Below are 26,975 nucleotides of genomic sequence, written 5' to 3'. Positions count from 1 at the left end.
TAGGAATTAGGGGCCAAAAAAGGGGCAAAAAACAAGCATTTTTCTAGTTTCATGACAATTACTTGTGTGTTTGTGTTTGGATATTTCTTAAATTGTACTACAAGGTTCCATATCACAAAGGGAAAGCTGGAATTGAGTTTGGGGGTAATTGCCCGAAACGTTTAGGAATTGGGGGCCAAAAAGGGGCCAAAAATAAGCATTTTTCTAGTTTCCAGACAATAACTTGTGTTCAAGTGTATGGATCTCTCTGAAATTGTACTGCAAGATACCATACCACAAAGGGAAGGCTGGGATTGAGTTTGGGGGTGATGAATCATAAGGGGGTTCAAAAAATTTGGGGGAGGGGGGGGGGGGGGTTTCTTTTTTTTTCCTTTTTTTTTTCTTTTAAAATTTTCCATTTTAAGTTGGTTATTTCTGATTTATATTTAAAAGCAAATAATAATGATATGGTAGGAGATACACACCAAACAGGATGTGTAAATTATTATACAATAAGTATTGTGCAATAGCAAGAAATTTTCAATTGCACAGTATTGCACAATAGCAAGAAATCTTCAATTGCACAGTATTGCGCAATAGCAAGAAATCTTCAATTGCACAGTATTGCGCAATAGCAAGAAATATCCAATAGCACAATATTGCGCAATAGCAAGAAATTGTCAATTGTACAGTATTGCGCAATAGCAAGAAATATTCAATTGCACAGTATTGTGCAAAAGAATATACTTCGTATAAATTGCTTATTTCTTGATCAATTTCAATGGGGTTTTATTCTTGAATTTTTGGGGTTCTTTAATATGCTGAATCTAACCATGTATTAAGTTTTTGGATTTTGGGCCCCGTTTTTAAATTGGTCCACATTGAGGTCCAAAGGGTCCAAAATTTAACTTTGTTTGATTTCATCAAAAATTGAATTATTGGGGTTCTTTGATATGCTGAATCTAACCATGTATTTAGATTCTTAATTTTTGGTTCCGTTTTCAAATTGGTCTAGAAAAAGGTCCAAAGGGTCCAAAATTAAACTTAGTTTGATTTCAACAAAAATTGAATATATGGGGTTCTTTGATATGCTGAATCTAACCATGCATTTAGATTTTTGATTATGGGCCCAGTTTTCAAGTTGGTCCAAATCGGGGTCCAAAATTAAACTTTATTTGATTTCAACAAAAATTGAATATAAGGGGTTCTTTGATATGCTGAATCTAACCATGTATTTAGATTTTTGATTATGGGCCCAGTTTTCAAGTTGGTCCAAATCGGGGTCCAAAATTAAACTTTGTTTGATTTCAACAAAAATTGAATATATGGGGTTCTTTCATATGCTGAATCTAACCGTGTATTAAGTTTTTGGATTTTGGGCCCCGTTTTTAAATTGGTCCACATTGAGGTCCAAAGGGTCCAAAATTAAACTTTGTTAGATTTCATCAAAAATTGAATTTTTGGGGTTCTTTGATATGCCAAATCTAACCGTGTATTTAGATTTTTAATTTTTGGTTCCGTTTTCAAATTGGTCTACATAAAGGTCCAAAGGGTCCAAAATTAAACTTAGTTTGATTTTAACAAAAATTGAATTTTTAGGGTTCTTTGATATGCTGAATCTAAACATGTGTTTAGATTTTTGATTATGGGCCCAGTTTTCAAGTTGGTCCAAATCGGGGTCCAAAATTAAACTTTGTTTGATTTCAACAAAAATTGAATATATGGGGTTCTTTGATATGCTGAATCTAACCATGTATTTAGATTTTTGATTTTTGGGCCCCGTTATCAACTTTGTCCACATTGAGATCAAAAGGGTCCAAAATTAAACTTTGTTAGATTTCATCAAAAATTGAATTCTTGGGGTTCTTTGATATGCTGAATCTAACCATGTATTTAGATTTTGGATATTGGACCATAATAGGTGAATGTCCAATTTAAAATTTTTAAGTTCTTAGACCACATTCATTCTGTGTCAGAAACCTATGCTGTGTCAAATATTTAATCACAATCCAAATTCAGAGCTGTATCAAGCTTGAATGTTGTGTCCATACTTGCCCCAACTGTTCAGGGTTCGACCTCTGCGGTCGTATCAAGCTGCGCCCTGCAGAGCATTTTATTTTGTATTGCTATGAGTTACAATTTATGACAAAAATCAGTAAAGACCCATCGAAACAACATCTGATACACAAATTTAATAATACTTTTAGATATTTGGATGATATTTTGGCTCTCAATAATGACGACTTCAGTATGTATACTAAAGAAATTTATCCTGTTGAACTTACTTTAAATAAAGCTAATACTAACAATGACCACTGCCCTTTCCTGGATCTTGATATCTATATCATTAACGGAAAGCTTAATACTAAAATATATGATAAAAGAGATGATTTTTCATTTCCTATCGTTAATTATCCATTTTTAGATGGTGACGTTCCCTTGTCACCATCTTACGGTGTTTATATATCTCAACTTGTACGATTCGCTCGTGTATGTAACAATGTTTTAGATTTTAACGTGAGAAATTTATGTATTACTGAAAAATTATTACACCAGGGTTTTCGATATCACAAACTAGTCAAAACATTTACTAATTTTATCATCGGTATAAGGACATCATTCGTAAATATAGCTCAACATGCAGACTTCTTATACGTTCAGGTATTTCACATCCAATTTTTTATGGAAATATTCTTTATAAAGCACAAAAATGTCAGTATTCACCTCTGAAACTAACAAAACCTTTAAATAAACTTATTAAGAAGGGATATAGTTACGATACTGTTGTCAGGTCATTAAAGATTGCATATTTTGGCGTTAATATTGATTCACTTATAGGGTCTTTGCATCGGCACTAAACACATTTATTTAAAAACCAGTTGTTGGCATGACACGGGTTATGTTCTTCTCATATATGTTATGATGGTATGATACTAAACCCCTAACGGGAAGGATTGTGCCTGATATTCATATGATGAAGACATAATCTTTCAATCAGTTTAATTGAAGTCTGGAGCTGGCATGTCAGTTAACTGCTAGTAGTCTGTTGTTATTTATGTATTATTGTCATTTTGTTTATTTTCTTTGGTTACATCTTCTGACATCAGACTCGGACTTCTCTTGAACTGAATTTTAATGTGCGTATTGTTATGCGTTTACTTTTCTACATTGGCTAGAGGTATAAGGGGAGGGTTGAGATCTCATAAACATGTTTAACCCCGCCGCATTTTTGCGCCTGTCCCAAGTCAGGAGCCTCTTAGCCTTTGTTAGTCTTGTATTATTTTTAATTTTAGTTTCTTGTGTACAATTTGGAGTTTAGTATGGCGTTCATTATCACTGAACTAGTATATATATTTGTTTAGGGGCCAGCTGAAGGACGCCTCCGGGTGCGGGAATTTCTCGCTGCATTGAAGACCTGTTGGTGGCCTTCTGCTGTTGTCTGTTCTGTGGTCGGGTTGTTGTCTCTTTGACACATTCCCCATTTCCATTCTCAATTTTATGAATAAGGGGGGGGGGGGGGGGGGGTAGTTAGTTAACAGTAACCATACATGTACATGCATGCATGGCTATAAACCCTCTTTATTTTGGTTAGTTTCTATCATACATTTTATTATCAATATTCCAGAATTCAAACTTATTCCAGATTCAAATAATTTCTTGTTTTTACAGTATTTGAAACATTATGACAGGTACATGTATATATTTAAACCTTTACACTGCCATTTTGATGTGTAATACATTTAAAAGAATTGGAAAATTATATGTAACTCAATTCTGTTTCAGAGATGGCTTACAGAACAAAGATCACAATGTCCACATTGTAGGTAAGAATACATATAAGGTAAATATATATGAGGGTCTGGATGGGTTAAAAGAATAAATAATAATGACAAAAAAAATTAATAGAGAAAAATGAGTCCAAAGAATAAAGATTAGAGAATAACAGGGTGAAAAGTTTAAATAACGCTGGAAAATGAAAGAATTAGGTAACACAAAGTTTAAAGAATAATGCTGGAAAATGAAAGAATTAGGTAACACAAAGTTTAAAGAATAACGCTGGAAAATGAAAGAATTAGGTAACACAAAGTTTAAAGAATAACGCTGGAAAATGAAAGAATTAGGTAACACAAAGTTTAAAGAATAACGCTGGAAAATGAAAGAATTAGGTAACACAAAAATCATTACAGAAATAATGTACAGAAAAAAGAAGTCATAGAATTAATGATGAATTTAATAGTAAAACAATTTTCTGGAGATTTTTTCAGAGAAAGCATTACTTTTAAAGAAACAAAAATCACCCCCCCCCCCCCCCCCCCCCCAAAAAAAAGAAAACAGAAATAAAAGACCTGCACATATATGACTGACAAATTTGTTCAGCAGTAACCTGATCACCTGATCAAATGGGCTGGGGGTTCCCCGACCAGTACTGGTTAGCTGTGTCCTAAAAACATTAGACCTTAAACTTTTAACTTGAACAAATATGGATATCTTTTGGGCTATTCCAGGGAAAAAATGTTTTGGAAGGTTCATTTGACTTGGAATAGCCCTTAGGCAATATGAAACATAAAACAAATATAAAAATCCTTAAAAAGTTTGATACTTCATGATATTGTCTTTCAATTACACTGTGTGCAGATATGTAAACTAAGTGGGATAATACAGTACAAATAGATTGTATGAATATTTATGAAAAGTTTCATCTTGAAGAGGTCAGTGAGATTGAAGAATTCAATGTTAAAGGTTTAATAATATATGCCAATTGAGAAATGAAACTTGAGGGGGTAAAGGGTTATTTTCGTGCAACGTGTTTTGCCATTTTTATTTCACGTGCAGCCGTGAAAAAGGTTCGTTATTCACCGTGTTTTGTGAAATCGGTAAAAAGATCAACGTGCAAGAAATTTTTAATTGTTCGTCCATCGTGAAATGGCAATTTTATTTCGCGTTCTTCCTTGCAGATACCCCCCCTTTACGCCCCTCAAACTTGTTTCCCTTATAATTTACATTCTCCATGTCTGCATCCTTTTGAATATAGCTAAACCTATCAATAATGTTTAATGAAGATTCCAATCAAGAGCCATTCTTTTATAATTTATTAAAATGTTTTTTAGAGCATCCCTCCATATCCATGAGCTGGTAAACTGTAGATGGGCTGAAGAGGTTACAAATCAGTTAGATTCTCTGAAAGAGAGTGCTCCATCACCTAGTAAAAAAGAAGAACCAGATAAAGACAAGTAAGACCAGTAATAGGAATGTTTGATCTTTTTTACATTAGACTATATAAAAAAAAAAGAAGATGTGATATGACTGCTGCTGAGACAACTCTCCACCACCAGAAACATGACGTAGAAATTAACAACTATTGGTCACTGTACTTGCCTTCAGCAATGAAGAAAACCCATACCGCAAAGCAAGGTATAAATGACAAATATAAAATAATTCAAAACTTTCTGATTTATGTACAAAACAATAAACAAAAACAAAATATATACAGCAACAAACAACAACCACTGAATTACAGGCTGCTGCTTGGGACAGGCACATATTCAATGTGGCTGGGTTAAGCTTATTTGCTAGTGCTAACACTGCATATAACCTTGGACAGTGTTGTAGCAGTGTAGTCTATGGTAGAGGCAATTCATTGATAACGTTTAAATGTGTTTAATTGAAATTATAAAAAAACACTTTTAGTTAGGCAATGTAGTTGTGTATGAATCTCTATATAATGCAGTATATTGTACAGACATTTATGCATGATATTTAAGTTATATTTAATAATATATAATTGATCCCATTGTAGAGTTTGCAGAGGACAAGTCATACGTTCAAGAGAGTGAATGTTTAATTTTTAAGTTCACATTGCAAAATGAAAGCAATCTTTATCCTTCAGTATTGACAAGCACTTTGATTCCTATGATATAAGTGGTTGCCAGTTATGAGTGATGCTTTTTCAACTTTAACCCAGACCAATGCTGACAGAAATAAAAGTAGATTTTGTTTCATGTTCAGTTATTTTTTTGCAGATGTGATGAACACCATGGAGAGAAATTGAGTGTGTATTGTTGGACCTGTAAACAGAGTATATGTCATCAATGTGCCCTGTGGGGTGGAACCGTAAGTAAAGTGGGGTTAAATATGTGTACTTCCCAGTTCTATTCTTTCGTTTCAAGTCAGCCCTGGCATGTATTCTTTTTTTTTTTTTATGCTCCACCTAGGGGCATTATGTTTTTTTTCGGCCTGTGCGTCTGTTCATCCGTCCGTCTGTCCAGCTTCAGGTTAAAGTTTTTGGTCAAGGTATTTTTTGATGAAGTTGAAGTCCAATCAACTTGAAACTTAGTACACATGTTCCCTATGATATGATCTTTCTAATTTTAATGCCAAATTAGAGTTTTGGCCCCAATTACTCAGTCCACTGAATAAAGAAAATGATAGTGCGAGTGGGGCATCTATGTACTATGGATGCATTCTTGTTTTAAGTTTCACATTATATGATAAAAAAGACATCATACATGAGCAGTCACAGTTGTATACAAACATAAGACATAGGTTTTATACTTCATCCTTTCATGATTAAATTATTAGTTATAAATTCGGCTTTCAATCTAATTTAGATAATGAACATGTTCTGTAATTTTGGAAATATTTTTGAGGGTTTTATTTTCACTTGTCTTAGGGATACAGATGAAATATCTCCTTAACTAAATATTATCTTTAATGAATGTGAGAACCACTTCAGTGGTCTTATCTTATGACTCTCACCATGAGTGTGGGAGGTTGTGGGTTTGATTCCTAGCAGTGTCAAATAGAAGACTTACCTCATTGGTCTTTCATGTATGACTCTCACCTTGAGTGTGGGAGGTTGTGGGTTTGATTCCTAGCAGTGTCAAATAGAAGACTTACCTCATTGGTCTTTCATGTATGACTCTCACCTTGAGTGTGGGAGGTTGTGGGTTTGATTCCTAGCAGTGTCAAATAGAAGACTTACCTCATTGGTCTTTCATGTATGACTCTCACCTTGAGTGTGGGAGGTTGTGGGTTTGATTCCTAGCAGTGTCAAATAGAAGACTTACCTCATTGGTCTTTCATGTATGACTCTCACCTTGAGTGTGGGAGGTTGTGGGTTTGATTCCTAGCAGTGTCAAATAGAAGACTTACCTCATTGGTCTTTCATGTATGACTCTCATCTTGAGTGTGGGAGGTTGTGGGTTTGATTCCTAGCGATGTCAAACAGAAGACTTTAAAATTGGTATTTGCTGTTTTTTCTGCTAAGCATGCAGCATTTAGAAGTTAAAGCAAGTGCTTGGCTTGGAGTCAGAATAATGTTTTATGGGTAGGATGTCTGGGGAACCTTTAGATATCTGGCTCTGAATGTCAGTCAAATACACAGGTGGGTTTAAATTCATATGGTTCTTACATGTTCCTGTCCTAAATATGCATTTAATTTCCTGCTGGACGTTAAACAGCCATTATCATCATCATAACATTAAAGATTTGTTCTAATTTTCAGCATTCTGGTCACACATTTAAACCTCTAGATGGTGTGTATGATGAGCATGTGAAGAAGATAACAGATGAATTGAACCAGTTGAAGAGAAGACATGTGGAATTGATAAGTCTTGTTCAGGATGTGGTTAGTATCATAGTAATACTGTGGATTCATTTTTATTTGTGGGATATCAATTTTGTGGGTAATGGTAAACCTTGAATGTAAATGTTCAACAAATTAGAAATTTATTATAGTCTTGTATGAAAACTTTGCAAAACCACGAAATCAAATATCCATGAAAAAAACATTTTTTTCTCAATCCACGAGAATAACTCAATCCATACTATAGGAAAATAGAGGAACTCTTAATAAAACGATAATAAGAACAAATTTTGGACCTGGATCAGTTGTTATAATAAACACCATAAAAAGTTTTGGAGCATCATAATTATAAAGGACACAAAGGACATAGTACGTGAGATCTGCTAAGGTAGCTTTTGCTTGAAAAAGTTACACTTTAAACTTACATTATATTCTTCTTACCTGTACGAAGTTTCATGGACTTTGTGGGTATGATCAACCATGAAATAAAATTTTCAACGAGGTACACATTTTCAATTTATGCAGATTTTTGCAAAACCACAAAATCCAATTTCCATGAAATACGATTTTCCCTCAATTTATGAAAATAAATGAATCCAGAGTATGTCACAATTTTGTCTAAAATTTGATCCATAAATTGTAATAAAACATGTTTTTCTTTTAGGAAAGAAATATCGAAAGCGTAAAGACAGCAAAAGATGAAAGAGTCAGAGAGATAAGGAATGCAGTAGAATTAATGATTGCAAGACTAGAATCACAACTTAAATCTAAACTACTTACATTAATGGGTAAGTATTTGTTAACTGTCAAGTAGGGAACCCAATATTAAAATTACAACAAAAATTTGATGTAGGGTGTGTTCATGAGAAATTATATGTCAAGTTATTTGTTATTGTCTCATTTTTAGCCAATTTATAATTTCCTCAAACAATTGATTATTTTAAATAGTCAATGCAACTGATTGCGTGGTCACTTGTTCTCAGTTATTTCTTGGCTGAAAATTTCATTATGATGTCAAGTTTTGCTATAATGTTACAAAATATATACCTTCCCTGGTGACAGCATAAAAGATACCTGCTTAAAAAATCAAATACTTTATTTTCATTTTGGGTTCTTCATTTGTGACAAACCATTGTTTTATTATATATATACCAAATTTGCAGGTTTTTTCAGCGTGTGTTTTATTTTTGCTTTGTTTACGCAGCTGAAAACTGCCAAAATTGAATCCACGTGAAATTTCCTGTATATTCCTGGTATATCAATGTTTAAACATCTCATACATTACACTGTTTTGAATCATCAAGTTTGCACTAGTATTTGAACACTTTTCACCCTAAAATTAAAATGAAATAAATAACATCAGTTTGTGTTGATAGACAGATCACATGAATGTGCATAGTCAATCAATATCTCTGATTTTATTACTATTAACACAGTTGAATACATCAGTTAAAATGTTCACAAATGATAAGGGCTATTCCATTAAAATGTATGTGGGAGGGTAGGAAGGGAAGTCAATTATTGAATGTGGGTCATGGGTCTTTTTTCAGTATGCATCTATTACCATTATGCAAAATTACCTAAAAAATGGTTCTTGGTTGTAGGGATATTTTGAAAGTCCCTTCCTACCCTCCCATACATTTTAATGGAATAGCCCTAAGTAACAAGCTGCTTTTGACCTTTGTCAAAACACAAACAATAGGCCCATAATGACGTCAAATATATAAAATCAAATCACCCTTTCAATTATTCTTTTCATGTTATTTGCATAAATATGCTTTAAATTAATAAAGTGCTCTGTTTTATCTTCAAAAAAAGTATCAAAGTCTGCAGTTTTTAGCATGCCTCATTGTACATAATGTACTATTACTTAATGCTTTCTGATGTGTATTGAAGATTGTTGTCCTTGGATTATTGGTTTTACAATTTCCTGTTTAATAGCCAACAAAGTTTATGGATATGCAGTTTTAAGTTTACTTTACTAAGAACTCGCAATCTGAATTCGATGTATATGTCTGTATGCAGATTTTTTTTGTCCATTCTTCAAAAATCACAACAATAAATGCACGCAATAATTTCTGAATTTACAGTACTTTTAACTTTTTGCTATTTAAGGTCAGAGAAGTCACTTAACACAGGAAACAGAACTACTAGAATCATTAATACAGAAAGTCAATCAAAAGTTGACCACATGTGGCAAGAATGAACTGATTAATATTAGTACTGAACTAGTTGAAATGTTTAAAGAGGTCCAGAGAAAACCCATGGCTTCCTTTGTAACTGCTGCAGTCCCGGCAGACTTTACCAGGTAAGTACAAAGTACTAGGTATATCCAGAGGATATGGATTCCTTTAAAACTGCTACAGTTGACTGAATTTACTAGGTATGTGCAGAGGAAACTTGTGGGTTCCTTAGTTACAGCTGTGGTCACTTCTGATTTTGCATGGTTATTTTATTTTAGTTGTACATTAACATTACTGTGTTGCCAAGTGGTCTATATAGCTGTTTGACATCTTCCTTCTACTTATTGCAGTTATGGTAGATTATAGTGTACCTGATCTTCTTGTAAGTTGTAGAATTTATCAATTAACTTTTCAAATTTGGTGATTTATTCTAGTTTTTTGCTTTCCCCTATCAAAAAAACAAATGTTCATGTCATTGCTATGATATATGGAAAGTAACAATAATTGCCTTCCAACAATATATCTATATTACAATTTTGAATTTTTGTCTGTTAAGAAAGAAGCTGCATTCAGTTACATTTTTAATTTATATTAAATTATGTTACATATTATTGTCATTTTCAGTGAGATAGTACCACCATATGACACCAGTACCTTTGTGATGAAGAATTTCAGTGTATTACAACAGAGAGCAGACCCTGTTTATAGTCAGCCTTTAAATGTATCAGGACTTAGTTGGAGGCTTAAAGTTTATCCTGTAAGTTATACAGTGAAGTAATAATCTCAAACTTGGGATATGTTACAACAAAGGGCAGACCCTTTTTATATAGTCGGCCATTAAATGTATCAGGACTAATTTGGAGGCTTTGAAGTTTATCCTGTAAGTTTTGAGATGTAGGGCACTCGGATCTAATTGACACAAACATTTACTGTAAATTCAGAAGTTTCTGCATGCATTTATTATTAGAATGGACAAAAAATCAAGATTAGTTATTGCAATTTCATGAAAATCTGCATACAGATATATTTATCTGATATCAGAATGCGAGTTCTTATTATTGGGACAATCACCAAGTCGCAAATACGAGTTCTTATTGGGACAATCACCAAGTCGCATTATTCACATTAATGAAAACCTCACAATAATTTCTGAATTGACAGTATATGGATTGACTTACTTCTCAACATGATCTTCCAGCATTCTATTGAACTTACACATTACTTGTTGGGCATGTGAATTCTATGATGTGTGCCTTACAAATGATGACGTACCCTTTGTTTATGTACAATAAACTTTTTCTGATACTGTATTTGGCATATTAGAAATGTTACAATTACAACTGTTTAGCTTCAAGATTCATTGAAATTGAACCACTATATTTCAAAATATCCATAATTTAAAACAGAAGGTGACTCTCGCTTTAAAATGTGTTTACAGCAGATTCCATTGAGTGTGTAGCCAAAGGTAATATCTTTGGTTAGCTTGCTTGTTAGCTGAACCGTGAAGTCATTATTAGGTCAGGTATACTACCCTCCTTTCGAAGTAGCATAGTCCAACAGACAGATCGATTGGTTTTCTGTCGGACAAGTCTATTCTTAAAGTAGGGTAGTTTACCTAACCTAACAATGACTTCACGGTTCAGCTAACAAGCAAGCTAACCAAAGATATTACCTTTGGCTACACACTCAATGGAATCTGCTGTAATGATTCTAATACTTAAAAAGTTGTTTCAATGTTCTGATTTAGTTAAAAATTGTCTGAAATTCTTCCTTATTTATTATGCATAGATGTCAACTCTCTTGACGTCTTGTTGTTTCAGTGTTACCTGTTACCTAGTCTTTGTCTTCCTCTTCTAACAGTTCAAACACTATCCATCTTTATCATAAAATCTGAAAGATTTCCACTATTATATACTCCAGCGTTAATAATATATATTATACCATTGATATTTTTGCATTAATGGTTTGATTCATTTAAATATTGAGTGTAAAAAAAATTGAATATTAGTTATTTAACTACCATGTGAATAGGTTCTATAGCCAATCTCCTTCCATAAAGTTTTACCCTCAAGGACATCTCCTACCTTGGAGGTTTGAAAAGTTGTCATTTAATGGTCCAATTTTTACTTTAATAAGTTATATTTCCTTTAGGATGGTAATGGTGTAGTGAGAGGTAATTATCTTTCTGTCTTCCTGGAGCTATCTGCTGGGTTATCTGAAACTTCCAAGTAAGTCAATTTATCTGAATTTTCTATATACACAACTACTCACATTGTGCTTATGTTTTTTATCTGTTATTTGTAACCAATGAATTTATATACTATGTATTTCATTATTTTCGTGGAATGATGAAAAATTGTATTTTCTAGATATTCAATTTTGTGACATACAAGTCTATAGAAAATTTGTACTTTGTTGAAATTGTTAACCTTTTCCCACAAAATCCACGAAAAATTGGTATACCACAAAAAATTATAAGACCACAGTGTATAATGATTCCTTTAAAGCACGTTCTTTTATATCTCGTAGACAAAACTAAAGTATAACTGTAAGATGGAAAATTTTCTTTAGTAATGATGATTACTCACAAGCAAATTTAAAAGAATAAAAGAAAGATTACATTGAAAAATCGTTCATGGTTGGTAGTAGTTATACCATGGTCAGTAGTGTTGAAATGACATGATCGGTATTAAATCCAAATTTAATAGTCTAAAGTAATTTTATAAGAATAAAGGAAAGATCACATTAAAAATCCTGCATTCTTTCACGTTTGATAGTAAATCTACCCTAGTCAGTAGTGTTGTAAAGTCATGATTTGTATTAATTTTATAATTGATAATAAGAAATAACAATTTATATAATTGATAATAAGAAATAACAATTTAGATTATCATTTTCCCAAATTCCTATTACAGATATGAATACAGGGTAGAAATGGTCCATCAAGCTAGCCGTGACTCCAGTAAGAATATCGTCAGAGAATTTGCCTCAGATTTTGAAGTAGGTGAATGCTGGGGTTACAACAGATTTTTCCGTTTAGATCTACTTGCCAGTGAGGGTTATCTCGATACAGACACAGACACTCTCATCCTCCGATTCCAAGTCAGACCACCAACATTTTATCAGAAATGTAGGGATCAACATTGGTAGGTATATAAGAAAGTTAATGATAAATTTTTTGCTAGACACATAAAAAGAGAACTTGTTGGCATCCTCACCACAAGTTGTGGGTACAATAACTTTTCCTGTCAGTCAAAAGAGTTGAAAATTAGTATTTGCTTCTTCACTAAGCATGCAGCATTTAGGAGTAAGATCATGGACTGTTTGGCTCAGATTAAGAAAAACCTGTCCAGCTTGGATGACATGTCTTCCTGCTGACTATTACCTGTGAACTAGCATGCTAAAATTCCTACAAATTAGCGTGTCGATCTAGTACAAAACAGTGTTCAATAAAATCACATTAACATGTTCTGAATATGCATTTAATTTGCCATTTGGCGTAAAACAGTCATCCATCATCATCGTAAAAATAAGTGGAGTGATGTTGACAGTAGCCCAATAAAGACAAATAGACAAAACTTCAGAAAGTCACTTTACAGTCATCTGCAATTGACACCAAGCTAGATCGTATTTTATACTGTAAATGGACTGTGAAAATAAAGTTGAATAAAAGAAAGGAAATGAATAACAGGAACAATTTCTTAATAAAGAAAACAGAGAAACCATGAAAATTTGTATGCTGTAGGTACATGAAAGCAAAATTTTATACTGTCAATTCAGAAATTATTGCAAGGTTTTTATTAATGTGAATAATGCGACTGGGTGAGTATCGCAATAATAAGAACTTGCATTTGGATATCTCATATATATATATCTGTATATTTGTGGCATTGTGTCACACTGGGGATGAAGAGGATAAGTAAGTAAGTATTAAGTACATCTGTATGCATATTTTCCAGAAATCGCAATAATTAATCTTTCATTTTTGTCCATTCTTAAAAAATCGCAATATTAAATGCATGCAATAATTTCTGAATTTTAAGTACTTATAAGATAATTAAAATCCTCAAATGTTTTATTAGATGTTGATAAGATTTAAAGGTATTCAATAATCTGAAAATAATGTGTTATTATAGATATTACTTAAGTCTGCATTATATTTTCCAGGTATATAAACCAGTTAGAATTTTACCAGAGCCAGTATATGACACAGTTAAATGATATGCAGGAGGTATTTAATGTTTTCTTAAAATTTCAACTAAGTAGATTTAAGAAGATGTGGTATGAGTGCCAGTGAGATCACTCTCCATCAAAGTCACAATTTGTAAAAGTAAACCATTATAGGTCAAAGTACGGCCTTCAACATGGAGCCTTGGCTCACACCGAACAGCAAGCTATAAAGGGCCCCAAAAATGACTAGTGTAAAACCATTCAAACAGGAAAACAAACGGTCTAATCTATATGAGAAACAAGAAACACTTATGAACCACATTAAAAAACGACATCCACTGAACTCCAGGTTCCTGACTTAGGACAGGTGCAAACAAATGCAGGGGGTTTAAACGTTTTAATAGGCGCCAACCTTCACCCTACCTGAAACAATAGTGTAACATCACAACACAGAAAGACACACTATAAAATATCAATTGAAATGGCTAAACTCAATCAAAAGACATATTAACAAGGGCTATTCCAGAAAAAATATAAAAAAATAAAGGGGGGGTTGGAAGGCATTTTTATTACTTTTGAATGGGTGGGGGCAGGTCACGAAGTTCAAATTGTGTGGTTATGTATGCAAAGAAAATGTAATTGTATGGATGATGGCCATATATGTTATCACTTCTGTTAGATAAATTTTAGCATATTATTGGTAATAAGGTAATGAAACTACTGCTGTATGCAGAAAAAAAATCTAATTTTGAGTTTCATTTTTACAATATCACTTTCATTTGATGATAGAAACTACCATTCAACAGCAGACAAAACAATTTTCTCTGGAAAAGTCTGATATCTATCAATAGTGTCAGAACAAGATCTATGCCTTAACAATTGTGTCTTATTTATTTATAGAGATTATTACTGATTGAGATGTCCAGAAGGTCCAAAAGGGGAACATCTGCAGAGTCACCATTACCTTTGATAGAGGCCCATGGTGGGGATAATCCTGCTATCAAACACCCCATACTGCACCCCAAACCTCTACATCCAGGCACAGGATCAGAGATAGAAATTGAACATTCTGACAACGATGATGTGACATCTGATAATGATACCACTGATTCTAATGAGGTAAATTACAGAAAAAACTTAAGAATTAAGGTATAAAACACCCCATACAGCTCCCCAAACCTCCAGACACAGGATTAGAGATAGAAATTGAACATTCTGACAATGATGATGTGACTTTTGATAATGATATAATTGATTCTAATGAGTTAAACTTGAAAATTAAGTTATTAAACATCCTTGCATACTGCATACTTTATCCCAAATTTTCTACATCTAGGCAAATGGTAGAAATTTACTGGTATTTCTTTGGACAAAAAACAGAATATTTCAAAATTTGAAGAAGAGAAAAATCCAGATGGTCATAAATAAAAAAAACGTAATGTTGTTGTGTATTGTTTAGAATGTTATATGCATTAACAGCAGGTAATACTACTTGTTGGTATAACTACTTTAATTTTTATAAATTTTGCTCAGTTCCAAACAGGTGCCGCTTTTTTAGAATTGTTAGTCGCATTAGATATATATTCTTCAGATGTAAGAAATTAATTTTTTGGGGCTAATTTTTGGCCTGCAACTTAAATTTGACCTTTGTAGCCATATGTAGACTACTGTGTTAGATACACAAGCAAATGCAAATAAACAAATGTAACAAAGTAAAGAATTGGTAATGTTTTCAGGGTTTGAGTGAAGGAGATATTGATGAATTAGAGAACACCCGAATGGTCCTTGAAGAACAGATTCTTGCCCCTGCTGAAAATAATGATGAAAATGATATAGATGAAGAAACTATGTAAGTTGTTATATTTGTAAAAATAAATGCCATTGTAAACAATAAACATGGGGAAAGAATGGAAAATAAAAAGTCTTAGATTATTTAGAAAAAGGATATTAATGAAAAATACCAGAAGAGATGATATTGATGAAAAAACTAGTTAAGAAACATTAAAAAAAATAATAACAAGACAAATGTTGACAAAGGAACAGTATAGATGGTCTCAACATAAAGAAAAAAATGACAAAAATTATATAGGAATAGAATAATGTGCAATTACAAAGAATGGGGAGAAAATGAAAGTCCAAAGATAAGAATGAAAATTTAATTAGGAAATTGATATATGATGAAGATTAGATTGATCTAAACATGTAAAAAAATTTAAAAAACAGCAAAAGTTATAACATTTTTAAAGAAAAGTAGATAAAAATGATCAACACCAAGAACCAATATAAATCTCAACATTTACTGATAAATGTTGATAAAATATGGCATGCATATAGATGGTAAAACATTGCCTGTTGTAACTTTTCTTGCAGAATTATTTTAATCAATATCACCACTTTGAAGATTAGAAATATTCATGAATGTTAATACTGTCCAGTGGTCTCGTTAGCCGAATATAGAAGGGCGCCGTGCCCTGGGTGCCCTCAGCCGCGCCCTGTGTGCCTTCATCCGCGCCCTTCTGCCCTGACGCCTTTTTCCCAAAAACCCTTGTGCCGTTTTGGTAAAATTGCCTATTGTTTCATCGATTTCTTATCACAAAGTTAAATTACATATATGACACCAGGTGATTGCCCCCAGGTTAATCATGTCATCACAATCAATTACAGTGGATAAGACTTCAAAGGTGTTAACTAGGTAATTTAATTAAGACAATGTACCTTTTTGTCATAAATTTGATGAATGTGTCAGCGAGTGTTTTTGCTTGGGTCGGCATTTTCGATCTCCAAGAAGAGTGTATAAATGAAGACTTTCCAGACTTTAGAATAGAATTTAAGTCATCAAAATACAACTATGCATTCACAGAAACGCTGTCCATCTCAACTTGTGGGCGACAAGCAAACAGTAAACGTGTTAGAAATTAATTTTGGAGTTACTTCCCCTGTTTTAGCTTATTACAAATTTGTGCTCCTAAAATATTATCTAGTATTAAAAATAGGAATAAATTACCAATTGAATACAAAATTATATAAGAATGTTACCGTAAGGATATTAACTGTCTTTGAACATACCAAAAAAAAATATATTGCAATTTATTTTTGATAATCATACTTTTAGCAATCCATGTTCTATACATTGTCAATTAAGAAATTTATAAGTTTAATTGTCATGATGATGTTAAGCTGCAATCTTACATAAATGGGTAGTGTGAAGTTATACTATCATGACATCAACTTGATGAAGCTTTACTAAATGATTCCTTAACACAAACAATGAAAAAAAGTATTGAGGGTCAAACTCAAGCTGAACATTTTGAAATAAGACAACTCTGTCACATGTATGCTAAACTATGAGATGTTTATTTTATGTTGTTTTTTTTTGGAAAAGGGGTGGTGGGGGAGGGGGGGAGAATAGTAAGTTAATTTGCCTCTATTAGATTATAGTGATGTGATGTATGAATGTGTATTGACATGCTTTATGAACATGTCATATGAATTACATTTTCTAATGCAAATTTTATAGAATAAATAATCAAAACAACAACTTATGCATCTTTATTAACAACATATACAGTAAAAAATAGAGTGTGAACTCGTGATACACACAGAAACGTAGACAAAAGAAATGAGCAGTGCCTTTTCCTTTCATAAAAAAGTGCCCTGCCCTCCACTGGCACCTTGCCCCTTTTGATTTCTAGCTGGAGCATTGCTGTCTAAAAAGAAATACAATATTATTGAAAAAGATCTAGAAATTTTGTAATTTGTCTACCAATTTTGCAATGTTTATATTAGAGGAAAATCGTACCTTATTTATTTACTTTAGCTCTAGAAGGTTTGTGATTTTAGGTTTGTATGTAAATTTGATATTTTCTGTTATTATAAGATGCACAGAAAACTGTGTGATGGAAAAGTGTTGAAAGGTAAATCTTTAATTTGGTTGATAATAAAATACTTAACTTTAGAATAATGTCTAATGTTAGTTTATAAATATCTTAAATTTAGGTCTTTGGACAATGATGTAGAAATTAATATGAGATGGGAAGAAAATGATTTGGACAGAATGGGAGCTCATGGAACCAGTCATAAATCTATTTCTAACATAACTGGTGCAGAAAACAAGTAAGTAGTTAAGTCAGGATCCTGAGAGAATGGGACCTCATGGCATTAGTCATAAATTAATTTTTATAGGCTGTTCCAGAATTATACTCATTGGTGAATTGACACACTTTTTGAAGCCCGACCATCTTTAAAATACAAATTTTCAATTTACTGATAATTCTTACAAAATTCTAAGGAAAATGCAACCACCCATATATCATTAATTTGAGTAACAACCATCCCCCAACCCCATAAATTTTGGAACAGCCCTAATATTAATGGTGCTGAAAACAAGTAATTAAGTCAGGTTCTGGAAAGAAAGGGACCTCATGGAATCAGTCAGAAATATATTTCTAATATTACTGGTCAGGGCTTCCAAAATTATTTTTAGCCAGCCGGACATTTTATATATTATCCCGATTTTAATCCCTTAAGACTAAATAAACAAAAGGCAATTATGGTAATCAGTTGCTGAGTTGGACATCCCAATGATTGACATTAATAAAACGATATTAAACTTTCTTTGATTCAAATTCGAAGTTCTGACGTAACTGTTAAATTGGCAGTGCATCATTCGAAGTGTGCAACATCAGCGTACTTATATCTGCCTTAGACTCTTTATTTGGGCAAAATAACGTTGTCAAAAACTTTACTTTCGTTTTTAAACCGGATGTTATCTTGACAATGGTAAAACATGGACCAGAGACGGATACGTAAATTCCGTGTACGTTTGCAAAGCATGAATGAGTGTAAGTAGCTCTTTCTAAGTTATTTCTTCCAGAAAATATTCGAAATGAACTTGAGATCAAGGTATCAATGACAATTTAAGCATTTTTTGAAGAAATTAGGCTGCATAATTAAATTTCACACCTGCGCACATGCATGTCTCTGGTTCAAACAACGTGGTTATGACGATTTTTCATTTTCACCTTTTTAATTTTTTCATCAAATAATATTTGTAAACGTATTTCTGATAATTTAAATCTTTTTGACTAAATTAATTAGATGCAAACCGCTGAAAATTAAGAAAATAACTTTGAATAGACCGATCAATGTCCGGTTCAAAATAGTTTACCTGTCACCTGAACAGGTAAGTTTCAGCTGTTCGACAACTAATTAGCCTTGATTAAAATGAGAAGGAACTAAAGTAGAGGTTGTTTTGATAGTACTTAATGATCATGTCACTTTTATGACCGGAAATGTGTGGCTGTTAAAGGCAAAAGGTTGGGTCAAAAAGATCGCGAATTAAGTTAAAATGACCTTCTCTTAAGAAAGCCTTGAAAACTAAAAAGTAGATGTCCGTTTCATGCTTTGCCCAGCCGGACTTTTACCGGACATTATACAAATGTCCGGAATATATGACCGTTTTGGAAGCCTTGTTACTGGTGCAGAAAATAAGTAAAGTCTGCAGGGTTCTCGTTAAGACGCGTATACGCGTCCTGGACGCGTCATTTTTGAAACCCGTGAGTCCCTGGGACGCGTCCTTGTTGTATTGCCTGAGTCCCAAACACATCGTTTTGCCTAGAAGGTTCATGATCGTCGACATTGTTTTGACAGGAAACTAAACCGGAAGTCAATGTTGAAAAATGAAGTAATGCGTAGATAAATATTTTTGTTGACTGATAACTATTTTTATAAATAAACGTATTTTATCCAAAAATTAATAATTCTGTTCAAACTGATTAATGAATATGTAATAGTTACCGATTTTTAAAAATTTTACGAGTATTTGAAAAGCTTGAATATTACCACGTGTTGAACATCGCGTACTTATCGATTGAAACAAAAGAAAGTAAAAAATTTTGATAACTTGAAATGAACATGATGAAATGATATAGTGTTTCATAACTGTTGCTTCTATTCATAAAATAGATCGTAGAACAGTGTAGATTAAATATTTTACGGATAAGAATAATTTTACTGGTCTTCAAATGATTTAACATTTTTCTCGTATTGTGCATGTTGAACATCGCGATCATAAACAAAGGTGAAAAATGTTTTGAAATTGAAACAAATCAGATTAAAAAATGATTTACGGTTACGATGTTAACTTTAGATTTGCTTGTTTTTATCTAAGATTATAAAAATTATCATGATGCAAACATCAAAGTGATTATTGACTCAATGATTAAATATAATTAAAATTGATTAATAATAATTAATACGAACTGTGACAAGTCTGTGTTCATGCAATCCCAATTTCTTATAAATACTGGCTTGTCCAAAAAAATGACATCAGCATCACAATGTCAGAGTCAGTCAAAGTTAAAGTCCTTCAAAAGGGAACCTGATGACATTGAATCATCTGAAGCAAGTAAAAGACCCAAGAGTCAATGACCCACTACACCAAGAATTGATAGACATAGAAAGATCTTCAGAAACAACAACTTCAGTCACTACACCAACTAAACCAAACAAAGAGAGGAAATGGCAGTCTATATATGAGCTGCGTCGGATAGAAATCGACCTTATGCAAATAAATATCAATACATCTGTTTACCTATTTCGGGTTAAAAAAACCTCCATGCAAAGTCTACAACTGCTTGAAAATTTAGTTATTTTAAGAGCCCAACAAAACAGACCAACATTCATCTCTTATTTCATATTTGAATGTTTGAAAATCAAGTACAGTCTTACACATGTACATGAAAACGTGCACTTGCATAAGGTCGATTTCTATCCGAAGCAGCTCATTTGTTGTAATGAACAATAACTTTTATTGATATAATAAAAACTACCAATCCAACACGCGTCGTTTAGTTTTATTTCATCATATTAAGACACAAAAAATTACATGCATCCTGGACTCATCAAAATCTATTGGGACTCACCATTTCTAAAAGTGATGAGTCCCAGGACTCACCATGAAAAATTCCTAGTGAGAACCCTGAGTCTGGTTCTGGGGAGAATGGGACCTCATGGAATATGTCACAAATTTATTTCTAATAGTACTGGTGCAGAAAACAAGTACATTGTGTAATTAAAGAGAGGTTTTAGACAGAATTGTTACACAAGGAATGTCACGAAATTTGTTGCAAGATGTCTTCATTTTACCCAATAATCTTTGACAATACACCTAGTTGTTTTTATGGCCCTGCAACAAAGTTGTTGGGCCATGTAGTTCTACCCTTATCTGTCATTCCTAGTTTATTTCTGGTTCAGCTCCACTGATTTTTCCTGAAAATATGGGCCTTGAACTTTGAAAATTTTTATGAAAATAACAGTTATACATACTTTCATTCTCAAATTTCCACTCTGAAAAATGGCTTCAAGCTCTTTTTTGAGCAGGGCCAAAATGAATGAGTTACACTGGTTGACCCCAGGTCAATCGGCGTAAACGATGTCATCGAACAAACAGTTCTTACTGTGATGTAACTGTGACATAGGAAATTTACGGGAAAGAGCACAAATTTGAAATTTATCTACGGACAAGAGCTATGACAAGGTCCAAATTGCATCAAAGGATTATTAAAGTAAAGAATATCCTCAACCAAAAACAAAACAATTGCTATTAACAACAGAGATTAAAAATATACTGTGAGACAGCAATAATCACTGCATTTATATTACTAGATTTAAAATAAGACTGAAGGGGAGTATATGGGCTTTAATTATATCACTGACGGTTAAATATTATTTTGATGCAGGGTAAGAGAGGGATGTCATCTGGAATTCCCCAGAAAATAAATGCTGAATCTTGAATCTCAAAAAAATAAAGGATTCTTTCCAGGATCTCGAAAAATTAATCATTAATTCCTGAGTCTAAATAAGTGTAAATCCTGAAATGCCGCAAGGAAAGGCCTATCCCGAAGTCCCGAAAAAGGTACTTCCTCCCTCTATCTTGTCTAATATATTTTATTTTCTATCAGAAATGAAGATGATGAAGCATTAATAAGACAGCTGTTTAAAGAAAAGGCATCTGATACAAGACCATGGTCAGCAGCTTTTGGAGGTAAATATAAATATATTTATTTGTCTTTTGTGTTTATCATTATTGATAGATATATAGTATTGACACAACATAAATATATCATGCCTGTATACTGGTAGCCTTTGAGTAAATGCATTTTCGTATTGTCATAAAATACAAAAGAAGAAAAAGATGTGTTCAACAAAAAATTATTCCTGTGTTAAACTATACTTTCAGCACCTGGGCAGTTTAATTTGAGTGTTATCTAGATCTATTTAAACATTTTACAGATGAAACACCTATTTTTAGGTGTTTTTACCTTAGATTTACCTAGAAAAAATAAAATTAGATGTGGTATGATAGCCAATGAGACAAATATCCACAACAGTCCAAATGACCTCGATGAAAGCTTCTGTAGGACACCCTATAGCCTTCAACAATGAGCAAAGCCAATCATATGATAAGGACCCAGCATGAAAAAAATTTAAACAAGAAACAACGGCATGGTTTTACCTACAGATTAAATGAAAAATAAATTGGTAAACAACAACGAACGGCAACCATGCACTGATTTACAGGCTCCTGACTTGGGAAAGGTACAAAAAGAATGTTGGTGGTGGGGGGAAAGGGGTAAACATGCTTGTCAGTACTCAACCCGCCCATAACCTTGGACAGTGGTAAGTTCCTGCAGAGTCATTTCAGGTTTTTCATCTTGAGTGTACAAGGAACACTTAATTTTAGTTGGCATTTTTTGCCAGCTAGAAAATAGATAAACTGGTCTGATCATATTTTTTTTTATGATACTTATTCATGGGATACCAATTTTTCATGGATTTTGTGGGTACAGTTGAACCACAAATTTAAATATTCAACAAAGTACAAATTTTATATATAGGCTTTTATGCAGACTTACATTAAACTAAGAAATCACGTGTAACGAAAATACAATTTTTTCCTTAATCCACAAAAATTGATATCCACGAAAATAAATGAATCCACAGTAGCTAAGGCTAGACTTCGTTGTTCACCTAAAAACAAGCAAACTGGATATTTTTCACTAAGTCCAAAAAAACAGTTGAGCAGCAACACCTGGCTTTAAGAAAAAACAAAAACTAGATCAAATAGAATTTACTGCTTCTAAGAATATTGTTTAGCAAATGTATTATTTTGTACTAAATATGATATTCTTGTTTTATTTTGATAGATGGCGCTGGTGACAGATTTGGACTTAGTCCCGACTGGTTTGAGAAAGTCCAAGCTGCTCTGCGTAAGAGGAAAGAAGATAAAACTAAGACTAAGAAGAAGACAGCTGTATCTACAGACAATGTATTAGAACACATCCATGCTAGATTCTCTGAACTGGCTGCCTCAACATTGGCAGCTGCCAATGCAGCAGTTACTAATGAAACAGAGGCAAGAGCTATTGTCAAAAGTGAGAAAAATGGTAGGTATTGAATTTAGCACTTTTTTACACTTCTCACAAAAAGAGCAGTGTCATCAAAATAAACATGCTAAATTTTAGTCGTACTTATATGCAAGACTTATTTTGAATTTTATTTTAAACTTAAAATGCTAGTTTCTTTATTAATTTGTCTTGGCTCATTTCCAGATATGTATTTCTCTCTATGGTATAATAGCAGGTGGAATGTATGACCGCTTTTTTTGGAACTTTACCTAGTATTTTAAACATTTTCTATAAACAAATTTTATCAAAAGACAATTTAAACAACTAAACACTGATAAGACTTATAAACCTAAACAATAATAAAAATACCAAGATTCAGCATTATTTATTGCCAAGGAAATCAAACCTTTCCTAGAATCAGTGATCAGTTTCACAAAAAATCTTACGACAAGAGTTAATAGTAAGTCATGAACAATTCAGTACACTTACAATCAACTTATGTCGTAAGATTTTTGTAGAGCCTGCGACTTTTGTTCACAAATATTTACTCTGTGGTAAAGTTTTTGAAATTTTAATAACTTTCTTAAACTATCCTGGATTTCTACCAAACTTGGACAGAAGCTTGTTTATGATCATAAGTATCCAGAAGTAAATTTTGTAAAAAAAAAAAAAAAATTGTTTTTCCGTATTTTACTTATAAATGGACTTAGGTTTTCTGCCAGTTAACATTACATTCACTCTGTGGTTAAAGTTTTTCAAATTTTAATAACTTTCTTAAACTATCCTGGATTTGTTCCAAACTTGGACAGAAGCTTGTTTATGATCAAAAGCTAGTATCTAAAAGGAAATTTTGTAAAAATATATTTCTTGTTTTTCTGTATATTACTTATAAATGGACTTGGTTTTTCTTCCTGTTAACATTACATACAGTCTGTAGAAGTTTTTAAAACATTAATAAGATTCATAAACCATTCTGGATTTTTAACAAACTTGGACAGAAGCTTCTTACAATCAAAAGATAGTATCTATAAGAAAATTTTTAATAATTTTTTTTCCCCATTTTTGTTGAGCCTGTGACTAGCAGAAGTAGGCGAGACACTAGTTCCGTGGAACCCTTACAAAATTTTTGTGAAACTGATCACAGTGCCAGTTTATTTATGTATTTAAATTTTTGCTACAGGAACGTCCCATTGAAAGAATTTTATGGAAACTTAACAAACCTCAAATCTCTCAAAGTACTTGCTTGCTAATTGTAAATTGTTCAGGAACTAATATGTAATATATATCGGCATTAGTATAAGCGTGCTGATTTAATAAGTGCTGTTTTGTTTATGTGATAATTATAAGTAATGAATAAACTAACACTAGGTATTTAATACATAACCCAATACAAATCTTTCTCGCGTAACTAGCATAAGGGGAGCTAACTAATATTTCTCATCTGTTACAGTAGACAAAAAGTTTAAGATGCCCCTGCCAGTGCCAGAATCCTCCACTATTGATAGATCTGAGCTTACTAGAGTAACCCAAGACAAACCCTCCAAAGGCTCCTCTAGTGAAGACAGACTTCCTGTTGTAAAGAGAATAACAGCAACAATGAACAGACTCTCTCTAGACAATAATGCTAAGAAGGAGGAGAAAAAAGCACCTGTTAAATTATCAGGTAAGTTAATATTAATTGGACCAGTGTCATTATTTTTACTTTAATAATAATTAGTGTACTTGGTTGGCTTTATCTTAAGATAGTTGATGTAAGATCAAATTACCGTAGATTCATATATTTTCATGGATTCTTAATTTGTAGATTGGGGAAAAATTCTATTACTGTGGTTTTGACAAATTCTACATACAAGTCTTAAAGTTATTTGTATTTTGTTAAACACTGACATTTATGACTCACCTATAGAAATGAATTCCGAGAAAATTAAATTAATTACATAATATATGATTAAACAGATGACTGTTATTGGTAATTGCTTTTGCTTCACACCTTATAAAGCTGTATTGACTAGGAAAAAATACATCATAGGCAGAGTCATAATATAGTCCAAACTCTTAGTGGGATGATAATAGTACTACATGTACCAGCATGGACTCTCATAATATTGCTCAAATGTTTCCAAAGAAGGAAAGATCAAGGCAACTCTAGGAAATGTATTAAAATAATGTGCAGATTATAATTGTGTAAATCACACTTAGATGCAAGTGTTATGTATATGATATTGACTCAAGGTCAGGTATTTCATGCCCAAGGTCATAACAATTAATTTATTAGGATCTGAGATGTAGAGGGTATTAGTACCACTCAATACAAACTACTTGTTATAATATTCCTTATATCTTTTATAAGTGCATTTATAAAATAATTATAGAATAACTAATCGAAGAATTCAAATAGAGAAAAATATTCAACGAGTGACCGAACAACACATTAATTCACGAATGCGCGTAGCGCATGAGTTAATTATCAGTGTTGTTCGGTCACGAGTTGAATATTTTTCGATATTTGAATTCTTTGATTAGTTATTCTTTTTATTACATTGGCAAATGGCTTTTTTTAATGAAATTAATGTAGAAAATGTAAGGAACTATATCTTTTTTCTACGCATTCACAATTTGTTTTGATCCGACGTTATCGACGTCTTGACAACGCCTATTGTTGTATGACGTCAGAGAGTGAAATAACCACGTTTATTTCACATGTGAAATTATCGGTTTTTATTTGACTGGGAAATCAATGTAATTCAATGCTACCAATGTAATAATCTTTTTTTCCATGACTATATTTGTAGTTTTATTCACTTCATTGTCAGTCCACTTTTATCTTTTGAAATTATAGCTTTTTAAATGGTTGCAAAAAAATATTGTTCTATGCTTTGTCTGAAATTTGTGAGTTTTGACATTTTAGATGAGAAGACTGAAGCAGACATATCATTTGAGCAGCATTCCTTATCCAGTACGTTAGACTTAGAAGAAGTGTCATTGTCTGATTCCTCCTTCGAAGTCATGCAGGATCTACCTACATCTCAACCATTCCATAGCTGTGTGTCACTAGCTGTTAGTAAAACTAGGTCAGTAACATCAAAACTAGGTCAGATAACATTTAAATCAATCCATATTGGTTATTAAAACTGGTCAGTTTTTAGTTATGGTAAAAGAGGATCAGTGTGTTAATTGTCAAAATCAGGTTCACAATTCTTAAAAGAAAACTGCCATTTTGATCTTATATCAAAACAGGATATTGACATTTTTTAAAGGGGTGTTGAGTTTCCAGAAACTAGCTTAGATTTGGCAAGTTTGCAAAACTGACACTGGGAATTACTGTTTTGATGGATAAGAAGACACAAATTAATGCAAATTCAGCCTGACAAATCTGTTCCTGTTTCAAAGTTTGCATTACATTTAAAGGAATATTTCAATGAATTAAACTTCACACAATTTAAAACTAATGAGAAGCTTTTTTAATAGAATAAATGTGCTATATCAGAATTTTTTAATGCCTTGAAGGACATTGATGGTACTTACATTTAGTATTGTTGTTGCACGCCCTAAGAGGGTGTGCCTCAAATTGTCTTTCTGCAAGGTCAAGGTCACAAACTTAATCCAACTTTACACCCCATTTTGTTGATTCAAAAATTCTGAATACATTGA

The 26,975-nt window shown here is 32.6% G+C and overlaps 1 protein-coding gene across 2 annotated transcripts in view; it reads left to right on the top strand.

Annotated features, from left to right (window-relative positions):
* Nucleotides 1–26,975, top strand: part of LOC127712719 (E3 ubiquitin-protein ligase TRIM37-like) — a 45,457-nt gene that overhangs the window by 5,287 nt on the left and 13,195 nt on the right. Inside the window, exons 3-19 of one of the 2 annotated variants that reach the window (XM_052219320.1) lie at nucleotides 3,763–3,803; nucleotides 5,088–5,210; nucleotides 6,000–6,090; nucleotides 7,484–7,606; nucleotides 8,229–8,352; nucleotides 9,680–9,872; nucleotides 10,372–10,504; nucleotides 11,899–11,975; nucleotides 12,663–12,893; nucleotides 13,915–13,978; nucleotides 14,818–15,036; nucleotides 15,654–15,766; nucleotides 17,914–18,030; nucleotides 21,879–21,961; nucleotides 23,124–23,363; nucleotides 24,778–24,987; nucleotides 26,233–26,395. In XM_052219320.1, coding sequence (XP_052075280.1) covers nucleotides 3,763–3,803; nucleotides 5,088–5,210; nucleotides 6,000–6,090; nucleotides 7,484–7,606; nucleotides 8,229–8,352; nucleotides 9,680–9,872; nucleotides 10,372–10,504; nucleotides 11,899–11,975; nucleotides 12,663–12,893; nucleotides 13,915–13,978; nucleotides 14,818–15,036; nucleotides 15,654–15,766; nucleotides 17,914–18,030; nucleotides 21,879–21,961; nucleotides 23,124–23,363; nucleotides 24,778–24,987; nucleotides 26,233–26,395 — 2,345 coding nt within the window. Of the gene's footprint in view, nucleotides 1–3,762; nucleotides 3,804–5,087; nucleotides 5,211–5,999; nucleotides 6,091–7,483; nucleotides 7,607–8,228; nucleotides 8,353–9,679; nucleotides 9,873–10,371; nucleotides 10,505–11,898; nucleotides 11,976–12,662; nucleotides 12,894–13,914; nucleotides 13,979–14,817; nucleotides 15,037–15,653; nucleotides 15,767–17,913; nucleotides 18,031–21,878; nucleotides 21,962–23,123; nucleotides 23,364–24,774; nucleotides 24,988–26,232; nucleotides 26,396–26,975 lie in introns of both variants that reach the window. The other variant, XM_052219319.1, reaches the window with a different exon arrangement.

Source organism: Mytilus californianus, unplaced genomic scaffold, assembly GCF_021869535.1.
Source record: "Mytilus californianus isolate M0D057914Y unplaced genomic scaffold, xbMytCali1.0.p SCAF_8, whole genome shotgun sequence".
NCBI lineage: Eukaryota > Metazoa > Mollusca > Bivalvia > Mytilida > Mytilidae > Mytilus > Mytilus californianus.
Note: the sequence above shows the minus strand (reverse complement) of the source record. Positions and strands in the feature narration are given on the sequence as shown.